The sequence below is a fragment of the Muscardinus avellanarius genome (assembly GCF_963383645.1).
Source record: "Muscardinus avellanarius genome assembly, chromosome: 3".
NCBI classification, from domain to species: Eukaryota; Metazoa; Chordata; class Mammalia; order Rodentia; family Gliridae; genus Muscardinus; species Muscardinus avellanarius.
In genome coordinates, this window is record NC_137788.1 from 114856967 (window position 1) to 114882119 (window position 25153).

A 25153-nucleotide genomic window follows, 5' to 3' on the forward strand; every position below is an offset into this window, starting at 1 on the left:
TGACTGACTGACTGACTGACTGACTGACTGTCTGTCTGTCTCTCTCTCTCACACACACACACACACTAAAAAGGGAGTGGGAAGGCTGGGGCATGCATGAAGCTCTGGGTTTCATCTCTAGCATCACAAATAGAAAAATTAATTTGTTAAATTATTATCATTATTATTACTACTATTTGCAGTACTGGGGACAAAACCGAGGGGCAGTCTACCTCTGATCTACACCCCCAACACTACCTTTTTTACTTCTGAAACTGGGCCTCACTAAGTAACTGAGGTTGGCCACAAACCTACAATCCTCCTGTCTCGGCCAGTACTGGGATTACAAGCATGGGCCACCATACCCGGCTGAAATTAGATTCAATAATAGGAAACTGACATGGGTAGAAAGTGTGCCCATTTCAGGTGGGGATGGTGAGCCCGTGAGTTGAATCCCTACCCCCCCTCCTCCCAAAAGAGCTATAGGCTGTTTTAAAACCCGGTTCCCAAGTCCCTATATGTTAAATCAAAGTGTATGTATGGAGGGGCTGGGGTAGGAAATGAGTAGGTGGTATGTGCTGCACGTTTTGGATAACCCCCGTCTTAGTTTTAAGATCATCTTCTTTCCTACAGTTCTATCCCGTACTCACCAATGGGAATCTTGTCTGAAGCATCTGCAAGTCATCATAACCATACACTTGTGGCTGGAAGAGAGACACGGAGTGATACTCATGAAAACTGGTCACGACAGCAGCAAAAACGGAGCTAAAACACACGTCAGTTCAATAGACACTCATCCTCACTCTTAGAACACATTGAGCTGGTGGGTCCATGGTGTAATCCCAGTATTGGGAGGCTGGGACAGGAGGATCACAGGTTGAAAGCCAGCCTCAGCTACTTAGCCAGGCCCTCAGCAACTCAGATCCTATTTCAAAATAAAAACCAAGGCTGGAGCCGGCCATGGTGGCCCACGCTTGTCATCCCAGTATTTGGGAGTTAGAGACCAGAGGATCGCACAGGTTTGAAGCCAGCCTCGGCTACTTAGTGAGGTTCTCAGCAACTTAGAGAGTCCCTGTTTCCAAATAAAGTATAAAATAGGTTTGGGAGTGTAGTTCAGAGGTAGAAAGGCCATCTGTTCCATCCCCAGTAAAAAACACATACACACACACACACACACACACACACACACACACACACACACACACCCACCCCTAAGGCTGGGGTGTAGTTCAAAAAGATAGAATGCTGCTGGGTTCAATCCCCAGTACCACACACACTGAAAGAATCTGACCCCTTTCCTTCAGTTTTCTTTAAGGGGAAAGCACAAAGTACAGGGACTAAATGATTTCATCAAAGGTCTTAAAGGTTCCTTGAACTGTATGCACTGATCCAATGATGTCGGTCCCTGGGCATCAGCAGGCTGGACACAAACGTGTACATGAAGAGCCACGTTTACTCTCTAGCCCATCAGCTTCTTTTATAGACTGCAAAATCTGGCTTAAAATTGATCTCCTCCATCAAAGATTCTTATTTTATTCTTGTTTTATCTAGTTCCTCTGGGTAGTGTTAAAAAAAAATGTAATAGAGCCAGGTATGGTGGCGCATGCCTGTAACCCGAACCCTTGGGAGACGAGAGGATCACAGGCTGGAGGCCAGCCTCAGCAATAATATCTCTGGGCTTCAATCTCAAGCATCAAAAACAAAACAAAAATCTTGTCATAGTGCTATTTGGGCATTTCATCTGTATGATGCTTATCTAGACTTGTAAGGACAAAACCAGGTATCTTTTATTTTTGTGTGTGATATTGGGGTGAAACCCAGGGACATTTTACCTCCAAGCTACACCCTCAGCCCCAATTTTTACTCTTTTATTTTGAAACAGGGTCTCACTGAGTTGAGGAGGGCCTCACTAAGTAGCTGAGGCTGTCTGAGAACTGTGATCCTCCTATCTCAGCCTCCCAAATGCTGGATCACAAGTGTGTGCCACCACGCCCATCTATCCTTTATTTTGAAGCAGGGTCTCACTAAGTTTCAGAGGGCCTCATTAAGTAAGGCTAGCCACGATCCTGCAATCCTCCTGTCTCAGCCTCCCAAGTACTGGGATTACAAGCGTGCTCCACCACACCTGTTTTTTTTTTTTTTTTTTTTGGGTGGTACTGGGGGTGGAACCCAGAGGCTTTCTACCTCTGGGCTATACTCCCAGACCTGTTTTTTATATTTTATTTGAAAACAGGGTCTCACTAAGTTGCTGAGAACCTCACTAAGTAGCTGAGGCTGGCTTTGAACCTGCGCGATCCTCCTGTCTCAGCCTCCCAAGCCTGGGGATTACAAGCGTGCGCCACCACGCCCAGCCCACACCTGGTTTTCTAAATTGAATTTTCATAAAGTCCTTCTTCTTTTTTTGGTGTGTGTGTGTGGCACTGGGGATGGAACCCAGGGGCCTTCTACCTCTGGGATATACTCCCAGACCTATTTTTATATTTTATTTGGAAACAGGGTCTCACTAAGTTACTGAGAGCCTCACTAAGTAGCTGAGGCTGACTTTGAACCTATACAATCCTTCTGGGCTCGGCCTTCCAAGTGCTGGGATTACAAGCGTGTCCCACCACGCCCAGTGCCTTTCATCTTGTTTTCTTGTATTTGGGATTGAACTTGGGGTGTTCAACCTCTAAGCTATATCTCCAACCCTTATTGGGTCTGGCTAAATTGCTGAGACTGGTCTCAAGCCTGCAACCCTCCCGTCTCAGGCTCCCAGGCACTGAGTCTACAGGTGTGCTCCACAGCTTCCCCTTCCCCTTCATGTACTAGGTACTGAAGGTGTAAGGGTGGGAGACAATGTGCCAGTACAACAAGCTACTACTCTTAGCCGTTTATTCTCAGCTCCAGTCTGAGTCAAGGAACTCTTCTGACAGGTCAGAGCCAGGAAGCATCCCCAGGGTAAAGGAATTCAGCTACAAAATATAACTCTCCAAGAAACTGAAAGGAATTCCAGGTGAGTATTTTGGACTTTTGCAGGTGAATCTCAGAGTCTGCATTTCACACAGATCAAATAAACAACAGAAGACCTTGTTTAAGTTTAGTCCTTACTCTTCAGAAATGATTAAAACAAACTACAAAGTCTAAACACTTGTTTGCTTATATGTGGCACCACTCATTTATTCTGTATTTTAATGATCATCTTTTACTTAAAGCCAGAGCTATAAAAGGACCAGCCACGGCAGCCTCCCTTCCTGGGAAGACCCTGCAGTTCCACTTACCGGGTAGGCATGTAGCAGCCCTGGAGCCATGATATACGGGTTAGGCAACAACGGCGGGACCCCAGGAGGGAGGTTGGGAGGAGCTTTTCCTAAAAGAGAAACAACACTGAACGCTGCTGCACAGTCCTGCACCCTCCGTCCCCGAGGGATGCGCCCACCCACGCGAGGCTACCTGAAGTCGTAGCAACTGAGCTCCGGGCTGAGGCGGTGACGGTGGAGCTGCTGCCCAGGCTGAGGCCCAGGCTGCTGCCACTGCTGAGACTGGAAGAGACACTGACCACGGGGGGAGGTGCAGAGACTGTGCTGGATGTGGTAGAGAAAGTGCTGGAGGAAGAATGGAGATTCGCCTCACTCTCCACACTTGTGTGCTTCAGAAAGGGGAAGCAGTGGAAGAGAGAAGGAGACAACAATTAGCAACACAGGCAGGAAAGAGGAAACAACCCTCTGCCAACTATGTGACCAACTTGTCAATTAAAAAAGGCCAAGGCAGGGTAGGGAACAGCGCGCCCTCTGCCACAGCCCAAAGACTCTCCAGCTACACACGTGTCTCAAGATTCACCTGGCAAAGATGATAAAGACTCACTGCACGTCCTCATCAGCTCAGAAAGACAGCAAAGTGAGTGGGGACAAACTCCCCAGAGACCAACACAGACTGACCAGTGAGGGGATAAAGTTGAGATCTGAAAAATGTATCGCAATCTTCTGCTCCACACTCTCTTCACTAGTGCAGCCCACAGGACTAGTCCATGGGCTAGGAGAAAGTACAGCTCAGACTTTAAACCTTACAGTATATATGGGAGGAGACAGGCTCCTGTGAAAGCCTTAGCTAGCTCATCTTTCCACAGGCTCCTGGTAAATCTGACAGATATCTTTGCCTACAACGGGCCTTTCCTTTAAAGCCTTGGTTTAATGCCACAAACAAATGTTATAAATTGCAACAGAAATGAACTTTTTTACCAAAAGCTCTTATCTGGCCTCTAAATTAATAAAGATTGTCCAGGCTCACACTGATTTATTTTTAGGAGTCATGTTCAGAATATTCCAGACCAAGAACAAGACTAGGTCTACCAGTAAGAAAGCTTTATTCTTTTTTATTCCCCATCTTTTATTTTTTTTGGGGGGGTTGGGGATTGAACCAAAGGCCTTGTATATGGTAAGCATGCTTTCTATCACTGAGCTAAACCCTGAGTCACAAGAAAGGTGTTCTCTTACAGAACTTACAGAGCACACAAAGCCCCATCTATCTTCACGGGGGTCCCAGAAAGTCACTGCTGGGCTTGTAGGAAAGGTTCGTAGCTCTGCACAATTTCTGGACTCTTCAGCCTTTCTTTGCTTTTCAACAACCCTTCCCTACTTTTCTGCATCCTCAGTTCAGTAACAGCTTTGCCACCACTTGACAACATTTTCAAGAAGTCCCTCTTGGGAGAACTTCAGGGGTGGCTAGTTAAAGGATAAGAACCACACCTCTCCTGAGCATCACACCTACCAAAAGAGTGGATGTTGAAGTGCGCCCAGAAGATGTTGATGACGAAAGGGTATTTTGCTGTGTAGACAACGTGCTGTAAGGAAAAAGTGGTTGCCATTAACAACAATGCTGTGGGCACCTGACTGGACCTCCAGTCAGGAACACAAACAAGAAAATCAGGTAGAACATAAATAAGACCAAGAAGGTCTGAGATCTTATGGTAAGCATGATGGCCAGCCAGGGGCACTGAGCAAGAGCAGACTTTGAAAGGGGAAAATGCAATTAAATCTTTGTCTTTACTTCCTACAGTTGTTATGCCACCCATTTACCACAAAAGCAGGGCTAGCGTGGCCTCTATCAGCTAGAGAGAATGACAGACCCAGAGCGCTCTATTTCTGAGTCTCACCAACCCCAACTGCAACCTTCTCCCGAGTCACCTGCTGTGCTGTGTGGTGGTGGTATTTGGAATCTCCTCATTGTGGCTCAAGCCACCCAAGGAGGTCGTGTGCTGATTGGTTGTCGTCAATAAGGAAGCTGCAGACACCGTTTCACTGAGAGGGGGGATACTAGAAGTGGAAGGGGAGTCAGATTTCACTGCAGAGCCTGTAGCACCTGGAAACAGAGAGGAAAAGAATTCAGCTCAGAGCATAGGCAGCATCTGTGAGTGAGGATGCCTAGTGTTCTAGGTTGCCCCAAAGATAAGTGTTATTTATTAATAGTAGTCTTTTGAAAATTCCAGGCATTTCACAACGTGGATTTCATCTGTCCGAAAGGGAACCAGTGAATGATCACCATTTTAAGACAGAGAACCTGCAACTTAGAATGGTTTGAGACTGAGTAACAAGGTAAAACCGAGCTAAGACTATTGCCAAAGTCGCTGTTCCAGAATTCTTTTTCACTTCAAAAAGTGTAAAATTATTGAGAGGAGGAGAAACACCACAGTGCAGAGGTAAAGCCTGGACAACACTCACCTTCAACAGATGGCGTGGTCTGTAACTGCGTGGCCTGCACAGAACTGAAGCCATTCTGGTACAAGAAACAGAGGAGCAAGAACAGACAAACTTGTGTGAATGGGGGAAGTTAGCACTGACTCAATTTTGGTCAAGAGACCTTTAGGAGAAACTCTGCTAGTTAACCAAAAACTTTAATGCATTAGCATTATCCAAAGAAACAAAACAATAAATCATTAAAATAACAGAAACCTGATATACTAACCCTGTGTGGCCAAAGGCAATAGAAGGCAACCCTCAAACAGGTGAAGACACCCCAAACCCCAAACAGATACTGGAGAGGTCCCAAAGTCCAAATCCGACGATCCTTTTGGAGGGATGTGGGAGTAGAACAGTTCAGCCAAAGCCTTTATCCTGCTGGCTGCATCTGACCATCAACTCCACGTCACTCTGGCATATGCTGTCCCTCTCACCAAGCCAAGACAGAGCAAAGTGAGATCTACTGATATGCACCCCAAAGTCTAGCAATTAGGTCTTCCAAGAGGAAAAGACAGGTGTTTGAGACTGATTCTATTAGACACAATGAATCTTTACTGCAAAGAGAAAGGTTTTCTGGCTCTGAGTCTCCAGGATTGCTGAAAAGAACTTTTATTTTGCCAAGCACAGAAATGTGTTTTCAGCTTCTCAATCAACACTTCCAAGGATTCTTAGTACCACTTTCCTAGAAGTGAAGCACTAACATTGAAGGGACTTTTGCCCATGATTTTCCTAACAAATTCCCAGGGGCTCATAAAGCCACTACCTTTGCCTGAGTCAGGTCCTTCTGGGGTGATGAGGAGATGGAGCTAGGGTACCGCCGGGTCTGGGTGGATCTCTGTTCATATAGAGGGCCCTGAGCGTTATTTTGGGAGGTATAGGTTGTCGACTGAATTGGGCCGCTCTGATAACCAGACTCCTGACTCTGGTTAGATGAAATCGTAGATGAAGATTCACTGTGGGAAATGAAAAGAGGAAAAAAATCTCACAAAAATGGAACAGCACAGACACAATCATACTAAGGAAATGGTAGAAGCCTACTACTGAAATAAATTGATTTTGATCGAAAAAGATTTCTAGTGACAAATAAAGATACAAGGTTAAAATTTTCCTCACAACACTAGCAATCCCACATTCTATAGTGCCAGAGACCCAAATTAAAAAGTTTAAAAACAGCCGGGCGTGGTGGCGCACGCTTGTAATCCCCACGCTTGGGAGGCTGAAACAGGAGGATTGCAGGGGTTCGAAGCCAGCCTCAGTTGGCAACTTAGTGAGACCCTGTTTCAAAAAAAAAAAAAAAAAAAAAAAAAAAAGGTCTGGAAGTGTAGCCCGGAGGTAGAAAGCCCCTGGGTTCCACCCCAGTACCACACACACACACACACACACACACACACACACACACACACACACACACAAGATTAGCCAGGCGTGGTGGTGCACGCTTGTAATCCCCGCGCTTGGGAAGCTGAGACAGGAGGATCGCACAGGTTCGAAGCCAGCCTCAGCTACTTAGTGAGGCTTTCAGCAACTTAGTGAGACCCTGTTTCCAAATAAAATATAAAAAAGGTCTGGGAGTATAGCCTGGAGGTAGAAAGCCTCTGGGTTCCACCTCCAGTACCACCAAAAAAAAAAAAAAAAAAAAAAAAAAAAAAAAAAACACTCCCAACTCAAGGGGAAAAAAAACTTTTTCCCCCTACATTCTATTAAGAGAAAGAAACTAAAATTCTTTAGAAAGGATATATTACTCTTAATCTCTTCTGTAAATTATAACATGAGCCTTCAGCACAGGAAAAGCCATCGTCTGCTCAAACTCATTTTAAGAAATTCTGTTCTCCAGGCTTTCTTGATAATTTTAGTAGATTTAAGGTTACTAGGTAAAATTTTCCTGAGAGAAACTTTTAAAAATATTTACATGCCAAGTAAATACATATAATTGGCCCACCCCTGTAATCCCTGTACTTGGGAGGCTGAGACAGTAGGATCACAGACTCAAGGACAGCCTCAGAAAATAGTGAGACTCGTATCAACCAAGTGAGACACTCTTTCAAAAAATATAAAAGCCAGGTGTGGTGGCGCACACCTGTGATCCCAGTATTTGAAAGGCCAAGACAGGAGGATCTTGGATTCACATCCAGTTTCAACTACTTAGTGAGGCCCACCACAACTTAGTGAGACCCTATGTCTTCTTTTTAAAAATGTATTATTATTTATTTTTAATTTATTTTTATTTTTTGGTGGTACTGGGGCTCCTGGAAACCCTTTTACCTCTCTGGACTACACTCCCAGACCTATTTTATATTATTTTTATTTGGAAACAGGGTCTCTTAAGCCAGCACGGCTGGCTTCGAACCTGAGTGATCCTCCTGTATCCGCCTCCCAAGCGCGGGGATTACAAGCGTGTGCCATCATGCCCGGCGACATTTTTATTTTTAAATTCCAAAGACTGAATGAAGAGAAACAACCTACTCTCCTCAAATTCTTCTAGGATCTTCTTTGCTTCAAATGGTCTTCATTGATCAAAACTAGCTATACAAGATTTTAAATTTCCTTTTAAGGTTCCTTATAATTTTTTTGGAGGGGGGTGGTACTGGGGTTCCTGGAAACCCTTCTACCTCCAGGCTACACTCCCAGACCTATTTTTATACTTCTTTAATTTGGAAACAGAGTCTCTTAAACCAGCACGGCTGGCTTCGAACCTGTGCAATCCTCCTGTCTCCGCCTCCCAAGCGCGGGGATTACAAGCCTGCACGACCATACCTGGCGGTTCCTTACAATTTTGTAAGGTATCGATGCTGTTTCCCTTCTAGAAATTCAAAGTTATACCCTTCACAGGTATAGTCCTACACCAATGAACTGAGTTCCAAAAGCATTTTTTAGCTGAGGCACATGCCAAGGCACTGTTAGAAATGCTGTACACATCTTTCAAACTGAGCTTGAGTGGGGCATGGTGCTGCACACCTGTAATCCCAGTAGTACTTGGGAGGCTGCAACAGAAGAATTGTAGGTTTGAGGACAGCCTTGGCAAATAGTGAAACTCTATCAACCTCAGCAATATCTTGTTTCAAAAATAAAAATAAGAGCTGGGTGTGGTGGCGCATGCTTGTAATCCCAGCAGTTGGGAGGCTTAGGCAGATTGCAGTTCACAGACAGTCTCAGCTACTTAGTGAGGCCTTCTGCAACTTACTGAGACCCTGTTTCAAAAATAAAGAATAAAAAAATAGGGCTGGGAGTGTAGCTCCAAGGTAGAATGCCCCTGGGTTCCATCCCCAAGAATGTAAAAAAAAAAAAAAAAAAAAAAAAAAAAAAAAAAAAAATTTTAAGGCACTCAACAAAATGCTATAATTAACTTCTTTTCTCACCCAGAGGCACAATCTCTCTACAGAGTTCTAGAAATCACCATAGACTTATAAAAGTTGTAAACAACTCTTAACTGGAATGTGGTGGCCCACCCTTGTAGAAGCTGAGTCAGGAGGATCTTGGGTTGGGAGACAGCCTCAGCAACTTTGTGGGGCCATCTCCAACTTAATGAAATCCTGTTTCAAAATAAAGAATAAAAAACAGGGCTGGGTTGTGCCTAGGAAGTAAAATGGCCCAGGGTTCAATACCCAGTACCATAAAAAAAAAAAAAAAAAAAAAAGCTCTTAAAAAAAAAGAGAGGTAACCATTTATGGTAAACCAAGCATGGTGACATACGCCTGTAATCCCACTGCTTGGGGGGAAGATCAAAGGTGTGAGTATATCCTCAGCAGTACTGAGATTCATCAACCTACTAAGATCTTAGTTTCAAAATAAAAATAAAGCAGGGTCTGGGGTACAGCTCAGAAGTAGAATGCCTCTAAGGTTCAATCCCATATACCACCAAAAAATAAAGGAGGTAGTACGGCTAATGCGCCCTCTACCTGGCCGTGCTGGTATAAAGGCTACTTGGAGCCTGACTTGAGGAGGCGCTCGTGGTGGGGGTGGACTCATAATCTGAAAGAACAGGTTCTGATCCAAACTGCAATGCCCCAAACTGCAGATTTAGCCCTGAGATATCTGCTGAGCCAGGCATCTCCACAGCCAGAGCAGGAATCTGTAAAGAAAGTAGAGGAGAAAATATAACAGTTTAATACAAACTTACTACAAAATGACAAAGAAACCTTAACTTCAAATCTCAAAACTCACTCTCATAATCGCAACTAAACACCCACATCCCCACATCGCCTTGTCTCAAAATAGTATCTACCTAGGAAGTTCAACTACCTTAGAAGTCAAGGAGGTTTTTTTCTTCTGTTGTTTCATTTTCTGCTGAGCCGGCTGAGGGCTCGAGGACTGGTTGTCTGAAGACCCAGGAGACATCTGTGGAGCCGAGGTGGATTTGCTTGGCAGAGGAGAAGATGGGGGAGGTGGTGCAGCTGTCGAGGTAGCCACTGCAGGTGGCTTCTCCTGAAGGAACACCTCCATCATAGTTGAAGATGGGGTGAAAGCCTGGCGCTTTGTAAAGGGACTGTGCACTGTTGAATCATTTGGGTTTTTCAAATCTGTAAGAGAAAGTCCAACACGTGTGAGATACACAAGTATAGATGAAACACAAGGAAATGCTTCTTGTCCTGCACTAGCACCATGAATAAGATCTTCAAAATTCAAAGTCATGTAAACAGGTCCTCTTTTAGGACTGAGTCTCATTTCATTTCTAAAGGTAACAATCCCAGATCACGTATGTTCCTGAGCAGAGCAAAATCAAGTAAACGCCGTTATTTTGCCTGAGTTAAGAGAGGAATCTATGAACTGCCAAAGGTTAAAGTATAGTCTTGAGATGGTCATGCCCATGAGCCCAAAGCAATTTCACTTCCTTTTTGTGGTACTGGGGACTGAACCCAGCGTCATTCAACCTCCAAGCTACCCCTCAGCCCCATTTTATTCTTTCCTTGTTAACAGGGTCTCCAGGTTGCTGAAAGCCTCGCTAAATTGCTGAGGCTGGCTTTGAACCTGCAATCCTCCTGTCTCAGCCTCTCAAGTAATGGGATGACAAGCGTGCGCCAACACTCCCAAATGCAGTTACTTTCAAACATCAAACACAAAGCTTAGAATCCCAGTGGATTCGGTGGCACTCATGCAGGGCTTGGTGGCTCAGGCTTCTAATTCCAGCATTTGAGAGGCCGAGACAACGTGGTGGCACTCACCTGTAATCCCAGTACTTGGGAGGCTGAGACAAGAGAATCCCAGCTTTGAAGACAGCCTCAGCAAGTAGAGAGACTCTCATCAACCTAGAAGAGTCAGCTTGAATAAAAAATAAAAAAAGCTGGGCGTGGTGACACATGCTGTAACCTCAGTACTTAGAAGGCTGAGACAGGAGGATCACAGGTTCACGGACAGCCTCAGCTACTTAGTGAGGCCCTTTGCAACTTAGTGAGACCCTGTTTCCAAATAAAGAATAAAGCCAGGCATGATGGTACACACTTGTAATCCCCGCACTTGGGAGGCTGAGACAAGAGGATCACGCTGGTTCTAAGCCAGCCTTGCTGGCTTAAGAGACCCTGTTTCCAAATAGAAAAATATAAAATAGGTCTGAGAGTGTAGCCTGGAGGTAGAAGGGTTTCAAGGATCCCCAGTACCACAAAAAAAAAAAAAAAAAAAAAAAAAAAAAGATGGCAGGGGGTGTAGCTTGGAGGTCAAATGCCCCTAAGTTCCATCCCCAGACCCCAAAATAAACAAATTAATTAATTAAAAAAACAGTGCTGGGAGTATAGCTCAGAGGCAGAATGCCCCTGGATTCCATCCCAAGTACCACAAAAAAAAAAGCTGGAGGTCTGAGAATCCAAAATCACCCCTAGGTCAACAAAAAACTGCAACTCTTTGTATGACAGAGATATACAGCTTCAAATTTTTATTATTCCTCAACTTTCTGAACTCAGGGGAAATCAGCAAAAACTACCCCTTCTCTACTTCAGGACACATTTTCCCACCCACCCACTCCCCACCACTGTCTTGAAAACAATGTTCCAATGCTTAAAGGATTCAAATCACTTTGTGTCTTCTTACCATACTGCACCAGGGATGGGGACTGTGTAGTGGAGCCCATGTCCCAAGAGGAGGTGGTAGTGCTTCCAGATTGAGAATGCTGAGCTGCCAACTGAGCCAGGGCCTGAGCCGTCTTGAACTGCTCCAAGAACTGGGAGCCCGTGGTACTGCCACCTTTAGCTTCACCAACATCACCAAATCCTTTCCCCAGCATGCTCACCTACAGATCAATAGGGAGATTACAGTAACTTGTTCAGCTGTCAAAAAGACATGGAAAGAGATTCAGAGACAATATGGATCAGACAAGTAAAGAATTCTACCAAACCAGGCCTCTGGTTCGAGCTACTCAGGAGGATGATTCAGCCAGATCAAAAACAGCCTGGGCAACACAGTAACACCCCCCCACACAAAAACCTGTCAGGCTGAGTATATGGCACAATTAGGAGTATAAGTTTTAGATTCAAACCCTGAGTGTAATCTTGGAAAAATTACTTTTAACTTCTATTTGGTTTGATTTCCACATTTGAAAACAGGAATAAAAGTGAATCTTACAGAGTTTTAGCAATATTAAACAAATAATGTACATGCACTTAACACATGCATGGGACATAGTAAGCACTCAACAAAGATGAGGCCATCACATGTTGAAATCGGCTAGAGCATACAGGTTTGTTTTTATGTATCAGGTAAAAATTGAATTCCAATTACCCAGTACTTGGGAGGCTGAGACAGGATAACAGGCTCAAGGCCAGCAAACATTAACTTAGCAAAACCCTATTTCAGAATAAAAATTTAAAAGGACTAGAGGTGTAGTTCAAAGGTAGAATGCCCTTAGGTTCAACCAATCCTCAATATTTAAATTAAAAAAAAATTTTTTTTTGGTGGTACTGGGGTTCCTGGAAGCCCTTCTACCTCCGGGCTACACTCCCAGACCTATTTTTACATTTTTATTTGGAAACAGGGTCTCCTAAGCCAGCGCGCGCGGCTGGCTTCGAACCTGCGCGTTCCTCCTGTCTCCGCCTCCCAAGCACGGGGATTACAAGCGTGCGCCACCACGCCCGGCTTAAAATTTAAATTTTTAAAAATGGAAAGCCATGCCGGGAGGTAGAAGGAGGTAGCCCGGAGGTAGAAGGGCTTCCAGGAACCCCAGTACCACAAAAAAAAAAAAAAAAAAAAAAGGAAAGCCATTAAAAACTTACGCCACTCAGCATCATTCTCTATCAGGGATAAAGCTGTGATAACTGGAGAATTCCCCATCCCCCTGCAAACTTTTAAATCATCCAATATGTGATTATTAAACTATAATGAAAGGTAATATAAATTTTTACTTTGACCATTTACCCCTTCCATTTAACAGCTGAAAAGAAATAAAACCAGTGCTGTAGATGCAGCTCAGTGCTAGAGGATTTGCCTAGCAAAAATAAGGCCCTGGGCTCAATCCCCAGTATCCCCAATATCACACATACACACAACAAAACAGAACAAAACACAACTTGACCTGGATGCTATTACTAACTAGCAAACAGAAGTTAAGGGCCATCCCAACTCTGCAGTACACAACCAACAAGTCAACAAAACTTGTCTTCTTTATGTGTATATAAGTTCTGAAGGGTAATACTGCATGATTACAAAGCAAAATTTACTCTTAACACTTCTGGGGGATTGTCCCCATTCTCCAATACCAAGTAAAACTAGCAGCCCAGTCCAGAAGATAAACCATGTGTGGCCTTGCCTGTAGTCTTAAAAACACCTCCAAGGATATTTAATCTTGTCATCCTTAGGTACTCTCCATTTCCCTTCTCCCTGACCTTTTCTCACCTGTTACCTATTTGAAAGAACATCAACTAAAATACTACTAAATTAATACAGAAGAAACTCATTAAAGCCAGGCGTGGTGTTGCATATAGAATTTATAAAATGAGTTGATAGTAAATATAGTGTTCAGCACCTTAAGAATTCAATAAATGACAATCACTCATTTTTATAAAATGATTCCATTTATCCAAAACTAAGCCTCCTAGAGCTAACCCTTACTATCCAAACAATAACTTTAAACTAAAGCTGCTTAAGAAAACAAAGAAGAGGCTTCACCTGCTACAAATTAATGCCACAGGAGACTATTGTTTAGGACTAAGTTCCTGCACTAGATTCCTACACATCAGATAAAAAATACAAATGAATTTACTCATGCTAAAGTTCCAACCCACAAAACGGAAACTGTTACCTGACATTCATTCATTCATTCATTCATTCATTTTTGCGGGTCTGGGGATGGAACCCAGGGGCATTCAACCTCCGAGCTACACCCCTGCCCTATTTTTTATTCTTTATTTTGAAATCGGGTCTCACTAAGTTGCAGAGGGCTCAAGTAGCTGAGGCTGTCTGCCAACCAAGATCCTCTGGTCTCAGCCTCCCGAATGCTGGGTTTACAAGCGTGCACCACCACGCCTGGCTGTTATCTGACCTTTTGAAAACCCAGAAGAAAGCTGGGCGGGGGTGCCCCTGGGTTACATCCCCAGTACCACCAACAAAACAAAACAAAACAAAACAGAAAAGGAGAGCCACATTTCCCAAACAGGCTGGTTTCAACTGGTATAATGAAGCTGCTCAGCCTTAATCCTTACACAAAAAGAGTAATTTGATGTTAACCAATCAGTTATTATCTAATATTCTGTCTCCTTATCTCATTTTAGGAGGAAAATAATTGGGAAATGACCAAAGGCCCTTTTCTATCTATAAAACCAACCTCTTCTGCTTGGTCCATAAGGATATGTATTCATTTTATGGAATAAAGTACTGTCTAATTTTACAACTTGAAATAAAGTCAAGTAAGAACTAAATTGTTGGCATTGTGTCCTTTGCCAGAAGAAATGTCTATGTGTGCTGGGGTTGGTGGGAAGATTTGATAAGTACAAACCAAGTTTCTTACTTACCATACTATGATGAGAAAATGTGTTCCCTGAAGCAGGCTGTGATATGGCACTCTGCTTCGAGTTACTGAACACCAGCGGCTGGGCCAGAGAAGGAGCCTGAGATGGATCCAGATTAGATGAATCATTCTCCATTGAAGATGGTGTCTTTCCGAGCAGAACAGCAAGGTCAATTCTAGTAAGGAAGGAAAGAGATTTTTATGAATAATGACTGAAAATTATAGCATTCTCTGACACCTAATTCAGATTATGCTTAGATCAAAATGAAACCACTTATGGATGCTGCTTCTGAATGGACTCACGAACATAAAGCCTGGCTTCATTTACCAGAAGAATTAATGGAGAAAAGCCACTATAGTATCTAGCTGAATTCCACAGAAGTTGCCAATAATGATTTTTTAAGATTTTTATTTTAGCAGGGCATACCAATGCACATATGTAATTCTAGTCATTTGATAGGCTGAGGCAAGAAGATCACAAGTTCAAGGCTAGCGTGGGCAACTTAGCAAGACCTTACCTCAAATTTAAAAGATAAAAAAAATGCCAAGGGTGGCATATAAAAATTCAACTTTTGGCTTGGTTCTCCTTGTTCCTTCAAATAAGTTAATAATTGAGCTTGGTGGCTCATTTCTATAATCCTAGTACTTGGAAGGCTGACACAGGAGGATCACAGGTTCACAGAAAGCCTCAGTACCTAGTGAAACACTGTTTCTAAATAAAAATAAAAATAAAATAGGGTTGGGGTATAGCTCAGAGGTAGAATGCCCCTGGGTTCAAATCCTAGACCACGAAAAAAAAGTAAACTACACACACATATATAAGTAAATCAGAGCCAGACATGGTGGCGCACACTTGTAATCCCAGCATTCGGGAGGCTGAGACAGAAGGATCGCAGTTTGCAGACAGCCTCAGCTACTTAGTGAGGCCCTTTGCGACCCAGTGAGACCCCGTTTCAAAATAAAGAATAAAAGCCAGGTGTGGTGGCACAGCCTCAGCTACTTAGTAAGGCCCTCTGCAACTTAGTGAGACCCTGTTTCAAAATAAAGAATAAAAAATAGGGCAGAGGGTATAGCTAGGAGATCAAATGCCCCTGGGTTCTACCCCAGAACTGCAAAATAAATAAATAAATTAAAGAAAGAAAGAATAAAAACTAGGGCTGAGGCTCGGAGGTAGAATGGCCCTGAGTTCCATCCCCCTTACTGCAAAGAAAGCAAATTATATATAAATATACATATCTAAAAATAAATTATATATATTTATTCAATGCTGGTGATGAGACAGGCCAATCTATGTAATTAGGAGCTAAAAGGGAGAGAATCAGCTTCAAAATTATAACATATGAACTTCTATTCATTACACTGGCTACTATCAACTTTTATATATCTGCCATTCAACTAAAGAGGACTCTAATGTAATTACCATTATTATCAATACTATGGGAATTTGTAAGGGGCAGTGCCACTCTTCCTTACAGCTACCTCAGCAGATCTCATTGGAAGACACTGAACTTTACCACACACTTGCCTCTGTCCCGCAGTGATTGTCACATTCTCCGCAGGCAGAGGCACTGAAGACACATTAGAGGCAGTGAAGATCTTGGTCTCAGAAAGCTAGAAAAACAGAGAGATTAGTCACTCCTAGTGTCAGGGAAGCTACAGTAATAATTGTGGTATAAGTAAGGCAAATTTTAACATTAAGAAAAAAGAAAACCTCTAAAGAGCAGAATGTGGTGGCACCTGCTAGTAATCCCAGTACTGGGGAGGCTGAGACAGGAAGATAGCAGGTTCATGGCCAGCCTCAGCTATTTGGTGAGGCACTCTACAACTTAGCGAGATCCTGTTTCAAAATAAATAATAAAGCTGGGCATGGTGGCGCACGCTTGTAATCCCTGCACTTGGGAGGCGGAGACAAGAGGATGATCACACAGGTTCGAAGCCAGCCTTAGCTACTGAGTGAGGCTCTCAGAAACTTAGTGAGACCCTGTATAAAATAGGTCTGAGAGTATAGCCCAGAAGTAGAAAAGCCCCTGGGTTCCATCCCCAGTACAATAAATAAATAAATGAATGATAGGGCTGGGGGTGTAGCTTGGAGGTAGAATGCCCCTGAGGTTCAGCCCCCAGTACCACACACACACACAAACAAAAAACTGTATAAAATAAAATCTATCCTGATGGATCTTGAATGGATTGACCTTCAAGCCTCTTTAATGACTTAAGCTCAGTCTTTATCCAAAGAGGACAGAACCAAGGAACCCAGTAAGACAGAGTGGAGTCCCATCATCACATGCACACTGAATTCACACAAAAGATTCATATACATGACAATCAGAAAAACCCCTTTATATTTCCCATTAGTTTCCACCTCCAACCTCTTGCACAAACTACATTTACCTTCCAGTATCCCTCTCAACCCAATGAAAAGAAGATCACGGCCAAAGTGAAGAAATTAAAAAGTTAATTCTTGGTTTTTAAGCAATAAGGACCCAAGTGCTGGTAAGGGATAAAAATGCATGCATGCATGCATGCATACATACATACATGTGTGTATATAAATATGCATAATGTTGTCCTAATACTGACTTTTACATCAATGCACCATAACTATGCAATTATAGAGAATAACTCTTTCTACTATACAAAGTCAATTTGTATTTTGTTTTGGTTTTACTTGATTAAAATCTCTCTTCTAATGAACAGAAAAGCTACCCCTCCCCCAACACACTGTTCTCTGAAAGTTGCTTAAGCAGACAAGCCAAATTTCAGAAAGTAGATGAATTTACCCATATTCATAATGCAGTCTAGCTTAATTACAATAAAAATTCATCACTCTCTGATGTTTAAAAACCCAGGACTGAGCCGGGCATGGCGGCGCATGCTTGTAATCCCAATACTTGGGAGGCTGAGACAAGAAGATTGCGCAAGTTCAAAGCCAGCCTCAGCTACTTAAATGAGGCGCTCAGCAACTTAGTGAGACCCTGTTTCCAAATAAAAATATAAAATAGGTCTGGGAGTGTAGCCCAGAGGTAGAAAGCCCCTGGGTTCCATCCCCAGTACCACAAAAAAAAAAAAAAAGAAAAAAGAAAAAAAAGAAAAAAACAAAACAAAACCAGGACTGGCAACCAAAACTGTTTGACATGTCACTTCCTCTTAACCACAAACGTTTCTGTGCACTTTGGAGACTGACACAGAAAGAACACCAGTTCAAGTTCAGCCTCAGCAACTTAGCAAGGTCCTCAATAATTTAATGAGACCTTTTTTTTTTTGCGGGTCTGGAACCCAAGGGGCATTTGACCTCCGAGATACACCCCCTGCCCTATTTTTTATTCTTTATTTTGAAACAGGGTCTCACTAAGTTGCAGAGGGCCTAAATAGCTGAGGCTGTTCACGAACCGTGATCCTCCAGTCTCAGCCTCCCAAATGCTGGGATTACAAGTGTGCGCCACCACGCCCGGCTTGAGACCCAGTTTCAAAAAATTAAAAAGGGCTGGGGGTTTGGCTCAGAGGGAGAATGACCTGGGTTCAATCTTCTGGTACCAAAATACAAAACAAAAAGATGTTAAACAATCCCAGTACTTGGGAGGTTGAGACAGGAGGACTCAAGGTCGGCCTCAGCAACTTAGACCCTGTGTCAAAACTAGACTGCCCCTGGGGTTCAATCCCCAGAACCAGAGGGGGAAAGAGTTAAAACAAGATTTTATCTATAAGCACTGAAAACCCTAATCCACAGCAAAAGCTTGTCTGAGACTGGGAATCGGTAAAACTCTTTTACTCAAGTAGTACTCAACAGATCTCAGTTTATGTGGCAACCATCTACGAAGTCTCCACATTGAGTCAAGCTGACAGACTGGCCAAATCTACACACGTTCCTTTCAGCTGTAATTACAAAGTTGGGCTTGTAGTAAATAAAAAGCTTCCAGAGACAAGCAGATTGCAAGCTTGAAGACTTGGTACTGCAATGCCCACTGTACTCCTGTCAACCCCTTCAGGACCTTGTACCAAACAATGGGATGGTGGCAAGCAGTCACATGCTGCTGGCAGTTACTCAGCTCACTCCCTGCCCAACACCATCTAGGTCTCGGGGCCCTACCCAACCACCAGCTCTTCCTGGGATAAACCCGACAAGCAGATATTGGACTTACACAAGTGCACTTGCCCTTTCCATAGGGTGGTTCCAGAGTCCTGTTCATGCCCAGTCTCCTTCATATAACATATGTGAAATGTTCTGGCTCAGAACACTATTTTGGATGTAAAAGTTTCGGGTCAGAATGTTAAGGGTGCATTCTGAGAGGTAGAAACATACCCACTGTCTATCCCTACACAGCACACTTAGGAAGAGAAGGCTCTAGTGGGCAGTGACCTGAGAATACCTACATCTTCATTCCAATCTTCAGTGCCCCACTCCTCTGTGGCAGTTCTCCACGCACCTAGCAATAAAGGAGAGACGGTGAAGTAATTTTAAGTGCCAGTACAAAAACTCGTGCAGAAAACACTAATGAATTAACATTCTTGGCAGCCAAAAGTATGACCAGAATTTAGTAATCAGAAGAATTCTTGGGCTTCAGAGGTAGCAAAAGACTTTTTAGAAAAGGATAGCTAAGATAAGCATTATGATTTTATAGCTACTTCTAAGTTTTGTTACATAGCTAAAATCAGAGAGAAAAAAGAGAGAAGGAAGGGAAAGAAAAGGAGAGGCGCAAAGATGAGCTCAGTGCTCGAAGGCAATACCTCAGCCTGTGGGTCTGACTTGGCAGTCATTCCGTAAATGGCAATAGCTAACTTAAAGCAGAACATGCAAGCTGCAGCTATTTATTTGGTATAAGACACACACACACACACACACACACACACACACACACACACACACCTGCAGGCAGGCAGTCTAAAGAGGACAGGAGTGACAGACATCGACAGCTATAAACACAACGCCGAGTGACAAAGCAATGCGACGAGTAGGTCAGAAACCAATCTGAAAACACGAAAACCACCTGCTACCAGCAATGAACAAACCTGCACACTGAACAGAAGGTTCACAGATCTTACTGGTTTAACTACAGAACCACATAGAAAGCTCTGTAGATTTGTTCTTTGTGGAAAACACTGAACAAAACTGAAAAACGAAATAGGAATAGCTTTTGTCCTAATCCTTTTTGTATATAACACGAAATCTGATCTGTCCAGATCATGGCATAGGTAATAAAGGCATACGCTGTTCAAGCTCCAAGCTGGTATAAATTGTATAGAGGAAAGAACTATAGAAAAACCACCTTCCACAATGCCTTTACTTCACGTATATATACACATAAGCTCAGAAAAAGAAAATGTCCTTTCTTAAAAAAATTAGGTGACGCCGGGCATGGGGCGCATGCTTGTAATCCCCGCGCTTGGGAGGCAGAGACAGGAGGATCGTGCAGGTTCGAAGCCAGCTACGCATGCTGGCTTAGGAGACCCTGTTTCCAAATTAAAAAATATAAAAATAGGCCTGGGAGTGTAGCCCAGAGGTAGAAGGGCTTCCAGGAACCCCAGTACCACCAAAAAAAAAAAAAAAAAAGGTGACAGCCAGGCTTGGTGGCGCACGCTCCCAGCATTTGGGAGGCTAAGAGGCAGTCCCAGTTCACAGCCAGCCTCAGCTAAACTCAGTGAGGCCCTTTGCAACTCAATTAGATCCTATTTCAAAATAAAGAATAAAGCCAGGCGTGACGGCGCACGCTTCTAATCCCAGCACTTGGGAGGCAGAGACAGGAGGATCTCACAGGTTCAAAGCCAGTCTCAGATACTTAGTGAGGCTCTCAGCAACTTAGTGAGACTGTTTCCAAATAAAATAGAAAATAGGTCTGGAAGTATAGCCCGGAGGTAGAAAGCCTCTGGGTTCCACCCCAGTACCACCACCAAAAAAAAAAAAAAAAAAAAAAAAAAAAAAGAATAAAAAAAAAATAGGGCTGGGGTGAGATAGAATGACCCTGGGTTCCATCTCCAATACCGCAAACAAAACAAAACAAAACAACCAAAAAAAAAAAAAAAAAAAAAGGGTGAAAATTCTTATGAGAATCACAATTCATCCCTTTAGCTAAAAGACCAAAGAAAGAACTCATGTGTAGAAGGGACAAAAATACTCCTTATTTTCCCCTTTAGAACAGTAGTATATATTGAACAGAGCTTTCTCTCAAAATGGAGGTGTTTTACAAGAATAGAAGTCAGCTATTCAGATATTTCACTGACACCAAAGTGAAATATTCTAATACTTACAAAACCTATCTGAAACTCTTCTGAATACATATACATACATACATACATACATACATACGTGTGTGTGTGTGTGTGTGTGTGGTGGTGGTGGTGGTGGTGGTACTGGGGTTCTTAGAAACCCTTCTACCTCCAGGCTACACGCCCAGACCTATATTTTTTTTTAAATACTTTATTTGGAAACAGGGTCTCTTAAGCCAACCTGTGCTATCCTCCTGTCTCCGCCTCCCAAGTGCAGGGATAGTGTGTGCCACCATGCCTGGCTTTATTTATTTATTTTTTTTTTGCAGGTCTGGGTATGAACCCAGGGGCATTTGATATCCGAGCCACACCCCCTGCCCTTTTTTTTTTTTTTTTTGGTGGTACTGGGATTCCTACCTCCGGGCTACACTCCCAGACCTATTACTATTATACATACATACATACATACATACATACATACATACATTTTTTTTTTTAATTTGGAAACAGGGTCTCTTAAGCCAGCAAGGCTGACTTAGAACCTGTGCAATCCTCCTGTCTCTGCCTCCCAAGCATGGGGATTACAAGTGTGCACTACCATAACTGGCTTCCCCTACCCTATTTTTATTCTTTATTTTGAAAGAGCATCACTAAGTAGCTGAGGCTGTCCACGAACCATCATCCTCCGGTTTCAGCCTCCTGAATGCTGGGATTACAAGTGTGTACCACCTCGCCCGACTTCTTCTGAATACTTAAATAATGAAAAAATCTAACTGGGCATGGTGGTGGGTTACGCTTTTAATTCCAGTAATTGGGAGGCTGAGACAGGAGGATTTCACTTTCACAGCCAGCCTCAGTAACTCAGTGAAACTCTGTTTCAAAATAAAAAATAAGTTGGGCCAGCCTTGGAGGATTGTTGTTTGCACACAGCCTAGCAAAGCCCTCTGCAACTTAGTGATACTCTGTTTCAAAATAAAGAATAAAAAATAGAGCAGGGGGGAGTAGCTTGGAGGTCAAATGCCTCTGGGTTCCATCCCCAGACCCGCAAAAAATAAATAAATAAATAAGTGGGACATGGTGGCACATGCTTGCAATCTCAGTACTTGGGAGCTTGAGACAGGAGGTTCACAGGTTCAAGACCAGCCTTAGCAACACAGGGAGGCCCTTCTCAACTTGGTGAGACTCTGTTTCAAAATTTAAAAAAGAACTGGGCATGGTGGTGTATGCTTGTAATCCCAGTATTTGAGAGAGCAAGACAGGAAAATCTGGGTTCGTGCCAGCTCAGCTACTTAGTGAGGACCTCCACAATTTATTGAGTCCCTGTTTTGAAAACAAAGAATAAGCCAGGGATGAAGGTGCACCCTTGTAATCCCAGTATTTGGGAGGCTGAGACAGGAGGATCATGGTTCACAGAAAGCCTGAGCTACTTAGTGAGGCCCTCTGCAACTCATTGAGACCCTGCTTCAAAATAAAGGATAAAAAATAGGGCTGGGAGTATACATGAGAGGTAGAATTCCCCTAGGGTTCTGTCCCCAGTACCACCAAAAACAGAAAAGAAAAAAGAAAAAATCAGGCTGGGGGTATAGCTTGGAGGTAGAATGCCACTGGGTTCAATCCGCAGCACCAAAAAAATAAAATGAACTTTAAAAAATTAAAAATAAAAAGGACTTAGGGTGTAGCTCAAAGGTAGAATGCCCCTGGGTTTAAACCCCAGTACACACACACACACACACACACACACACACACACACACACACACACACACACAGAAAAGCCTTACTTGTTACAGGAAAATACATTCATTGTAATGACTTTCCTAGGAAAACCTTAAAATTGGACAATGGAAAATCCAAACCACTTAATGACAATGTTCTTCAAAATTAACGTCCAATCTCATTCTAGACAAGTTATAAACCATGTTTCCCCTCCCCCTCACCCCTCCCTTGCTTTCTCTCTCTCTCTCTCTGGTGATAAGATGTGCTTATGTGAATAAGTTTGGTTGTTAGTATAGTGAAGTAACTCCTTGTGAACATGTGTCCCACTCTAATCAGAACTCAGAACAAGTCTATAATTCTGGAGCTAGAAGTTCTTGAAGAGGTTATCTAATCTAAACCTGTCATGCAAGAATTTTGTTTCTGTACTCTGATGACTGGCTTTAACTGGCATAGAAAGGAAGAACGTAGCTACCTCCTCATGGCTATGAAGAGAGCTCTGTTTAGAAAGCACTAAGGAATTAAGATAGAAATGCTCTGAGCATCAAATTGGGGTTTCCATTCCCTCAGCACACAGCACAGTCAACATAAATGTCTAATAGAGTAAATGAACAACTTGAGAAGAAGGAAAAGCAAGCATAGAATGTGAGAGAAAACGCAGAAAGAAAAAGCATAGAGACAGAAAAATAACATATCCACAGATATTTCAGTTCATAAAAATCTGTAAAAATATCCGGGGCAATTAGGCGCCTGGATGTATATCATACCAGGAGCAGTCTCAAATTTTCGGGGATAATTTGACCCCTCAACCCCAATGAAATCAAGTCCTGAAACAAAAAAGAAAAGAAAAGAAAAAACAACCAGTGAAATTTTGCTTACGAATGAGAACGTCTGCCCCCAACAAATAATCCCACTGTACCTGTGGATATTTTTAAGGGGAGGTTTGAATTTATTTTTTAATTTAAAAAGAAATTTAAAGTTTGCTATTATGAAAACACAAAGAGATCAGGCATGAAGGTATGTCACATCGTGAAACCAAGGATGGGGGTGCATGAAGCTATACCCAACACTTTTCCACAAACAAATGACAGTGGCATCACATAGAATTTCACTCAGCCACAAGCTGCTAATTCTGACTCCAGGCTTCTAAAATCTGCTTCTCTTTCTACTCAGTAGAAATAAAAATTCACATCACCATTCCCTGTTTTCCCAAGCAGATCCTTGCTGAAGATGGCTAAGGACTACCTCATGTCTTGATTTTCTATTCCCTCCCAATTAAAAAGAAATCCCTTAACTTCCATCATTTTTTCTAACAAATTTATTAAAAAGTCAGATGGCAAGAACATATATTACAGCTCAAAAATAGTAACTTTTCACACTGAGACTGCTATGATGGTCCTACAATGCCATCAGGAAATGAATAAAGAATAATTCTAATGCCTCTGAAGTATAGTATCTTAAAATAGAACAAAACATTTCATAGCCAAAGAATGGGAAAATGTAACAATATACCCATCTTGTCAGTGCTTCAACTTCAGAGTTTAGAGATAGCTGCTTGATAAACAAACAGCAAGCAATATTCAGGACCTAAGACATAATAGCTTGTATGCCGCACTGAGAAGGTAGCTGTACCAAAGACCCTTCTGAAGACCCAGAAATAAAGATCACTGATCTTCGAAAGGGAACAAGGTACATCTAATGAATAAGGTATCAGAGAGCCTACTTCAGGTCCTAATGTGCTGGCTTAGCCATAAGGAGGGAGGTACCCACAAAAATAAAGCACTCTGCTGAGCAAGATGGCACAGGCTTGTAATCCTAGTACTTGGGAGGCTGAGATAGGAGGATGGCAGATTCATGGCAAGCCTCAGCAATTTAGTGAGACCCTCTGCAATTTAATGAGACCCTATTTCAAAATAAAAATAAAATAGAACAGGGGGTATAGTTTGGAGGAAGAATGCCTCTGGGTTCAATTCCCAATGCCACAAAAAAAAAAAAAAAAAAAAAAAGAAGAAGAAAAAGAAAAAAAAGAAGAAAGCATTCTAGAGCCCAGAAGCTGTTTTTTTTTTTTTTTTGGGGGGGGGTGGGTTGTGGGTCTGGGGATTGAACCCAAGGGGCATTCGACCTCCGAGCTAAGCCCCGTGCCCTATTTTTTTATTCTTTATTTTCAAACAGGGTCTCCCTAAGTTATGGAGGGTCTCAATAAGTAGCTGAGGATGTCTGTGAACTGGGATCCTCCAGTCTTAGCCTCCCAAATGCTGGGATTACAAGCATGTGCCACCATGCCAAGCTGGCTGTTCTTATAAAAAGCAACACATGTATCTTTTATCCTAAAACACAACTTGATGTATCCCACAAGCCCAAGATAAACCTAATTATTTACACCCTACCCAAACTGAGGCACCATAATCAGCTAACAAAAAAAGCAATCCTAGCCAGGTGTGGTGCCGCACGCTTGTAATCCCCGTACTTGGTTAGCAGAGACAGGAAGATCGCACAGGTTCAAAGCCAGCCTCTCTGGCTTAAGAGACCTCGTTTCCAAATAAAAAAATATAAAATAGGTCTGGGAGTGTAGCCTGGAGGTAGGAGGGTTTCCAGGAACCCCAGTACAACAACAACAACAACAA

The 25153-nt window shown here is 42.8% G+C and overlaps 1 protein-coding gene across 18 annotated transcripts in view; it reads right to left on the reverse strand.

The window, feature by feature from the left end:
- UBAP2L (ubiquitin associated protein 2 like) overlaps positions 1-25153 on the reverse strand; it is a gene marked incomplete at both ends in the record, with an annotated part of 47175 nt that overhangs the window by 13216 nt on the left and 8806 nt on the right. For 15 of the 18 annotated variants that reach the window (XM_080693021.1, XM_080693017.1, XM_080693020.1 and 12 more), the window contains 13 exons: positions 630-683; positions 3237-3325; positions 3409-3604; positions 4723-4795; positions 5139-5313; positions 5673-5727; positions 6454-6643; positions 9587-9759; positions 9930-10207; positions 11709-11907; positions 14621-14792; positions 16136-16227; positions 18988-19040. In XM_080693021.1, coding sequence (XP_080549147.1) covers positions 630-683; positions 3237-3325; positions 3409-3604; positions 4723-4795; positions 5139-5313; positions 5673-5727; positions 6454-6643; positions 9587-9759; positions 9930-10207; positions 11709-11907; positions 14621-14792; positions 16136-16227; positions 18988-19040 — 1799 coding nt within the window. Of the gene's footprint in view, positions 1-629; positions 684-3236; positions 3326-3408; positions 3605-4722; positions 4796-5138; positions 5314-5672; positions 5728-6453; positions 6644-9586; positions 9760-9929; positions 10208-11708; positions 11908-14620; positions 14793-16135; positions 16228-18987; positions 19041-23296; positions 23357-25153 lie in introns of all 18 variants that reach the window. The other 3 variants (XM_080693026.1, XM_080693025.1, XM_080693022.1) reach the window with 1 other exon arrangement.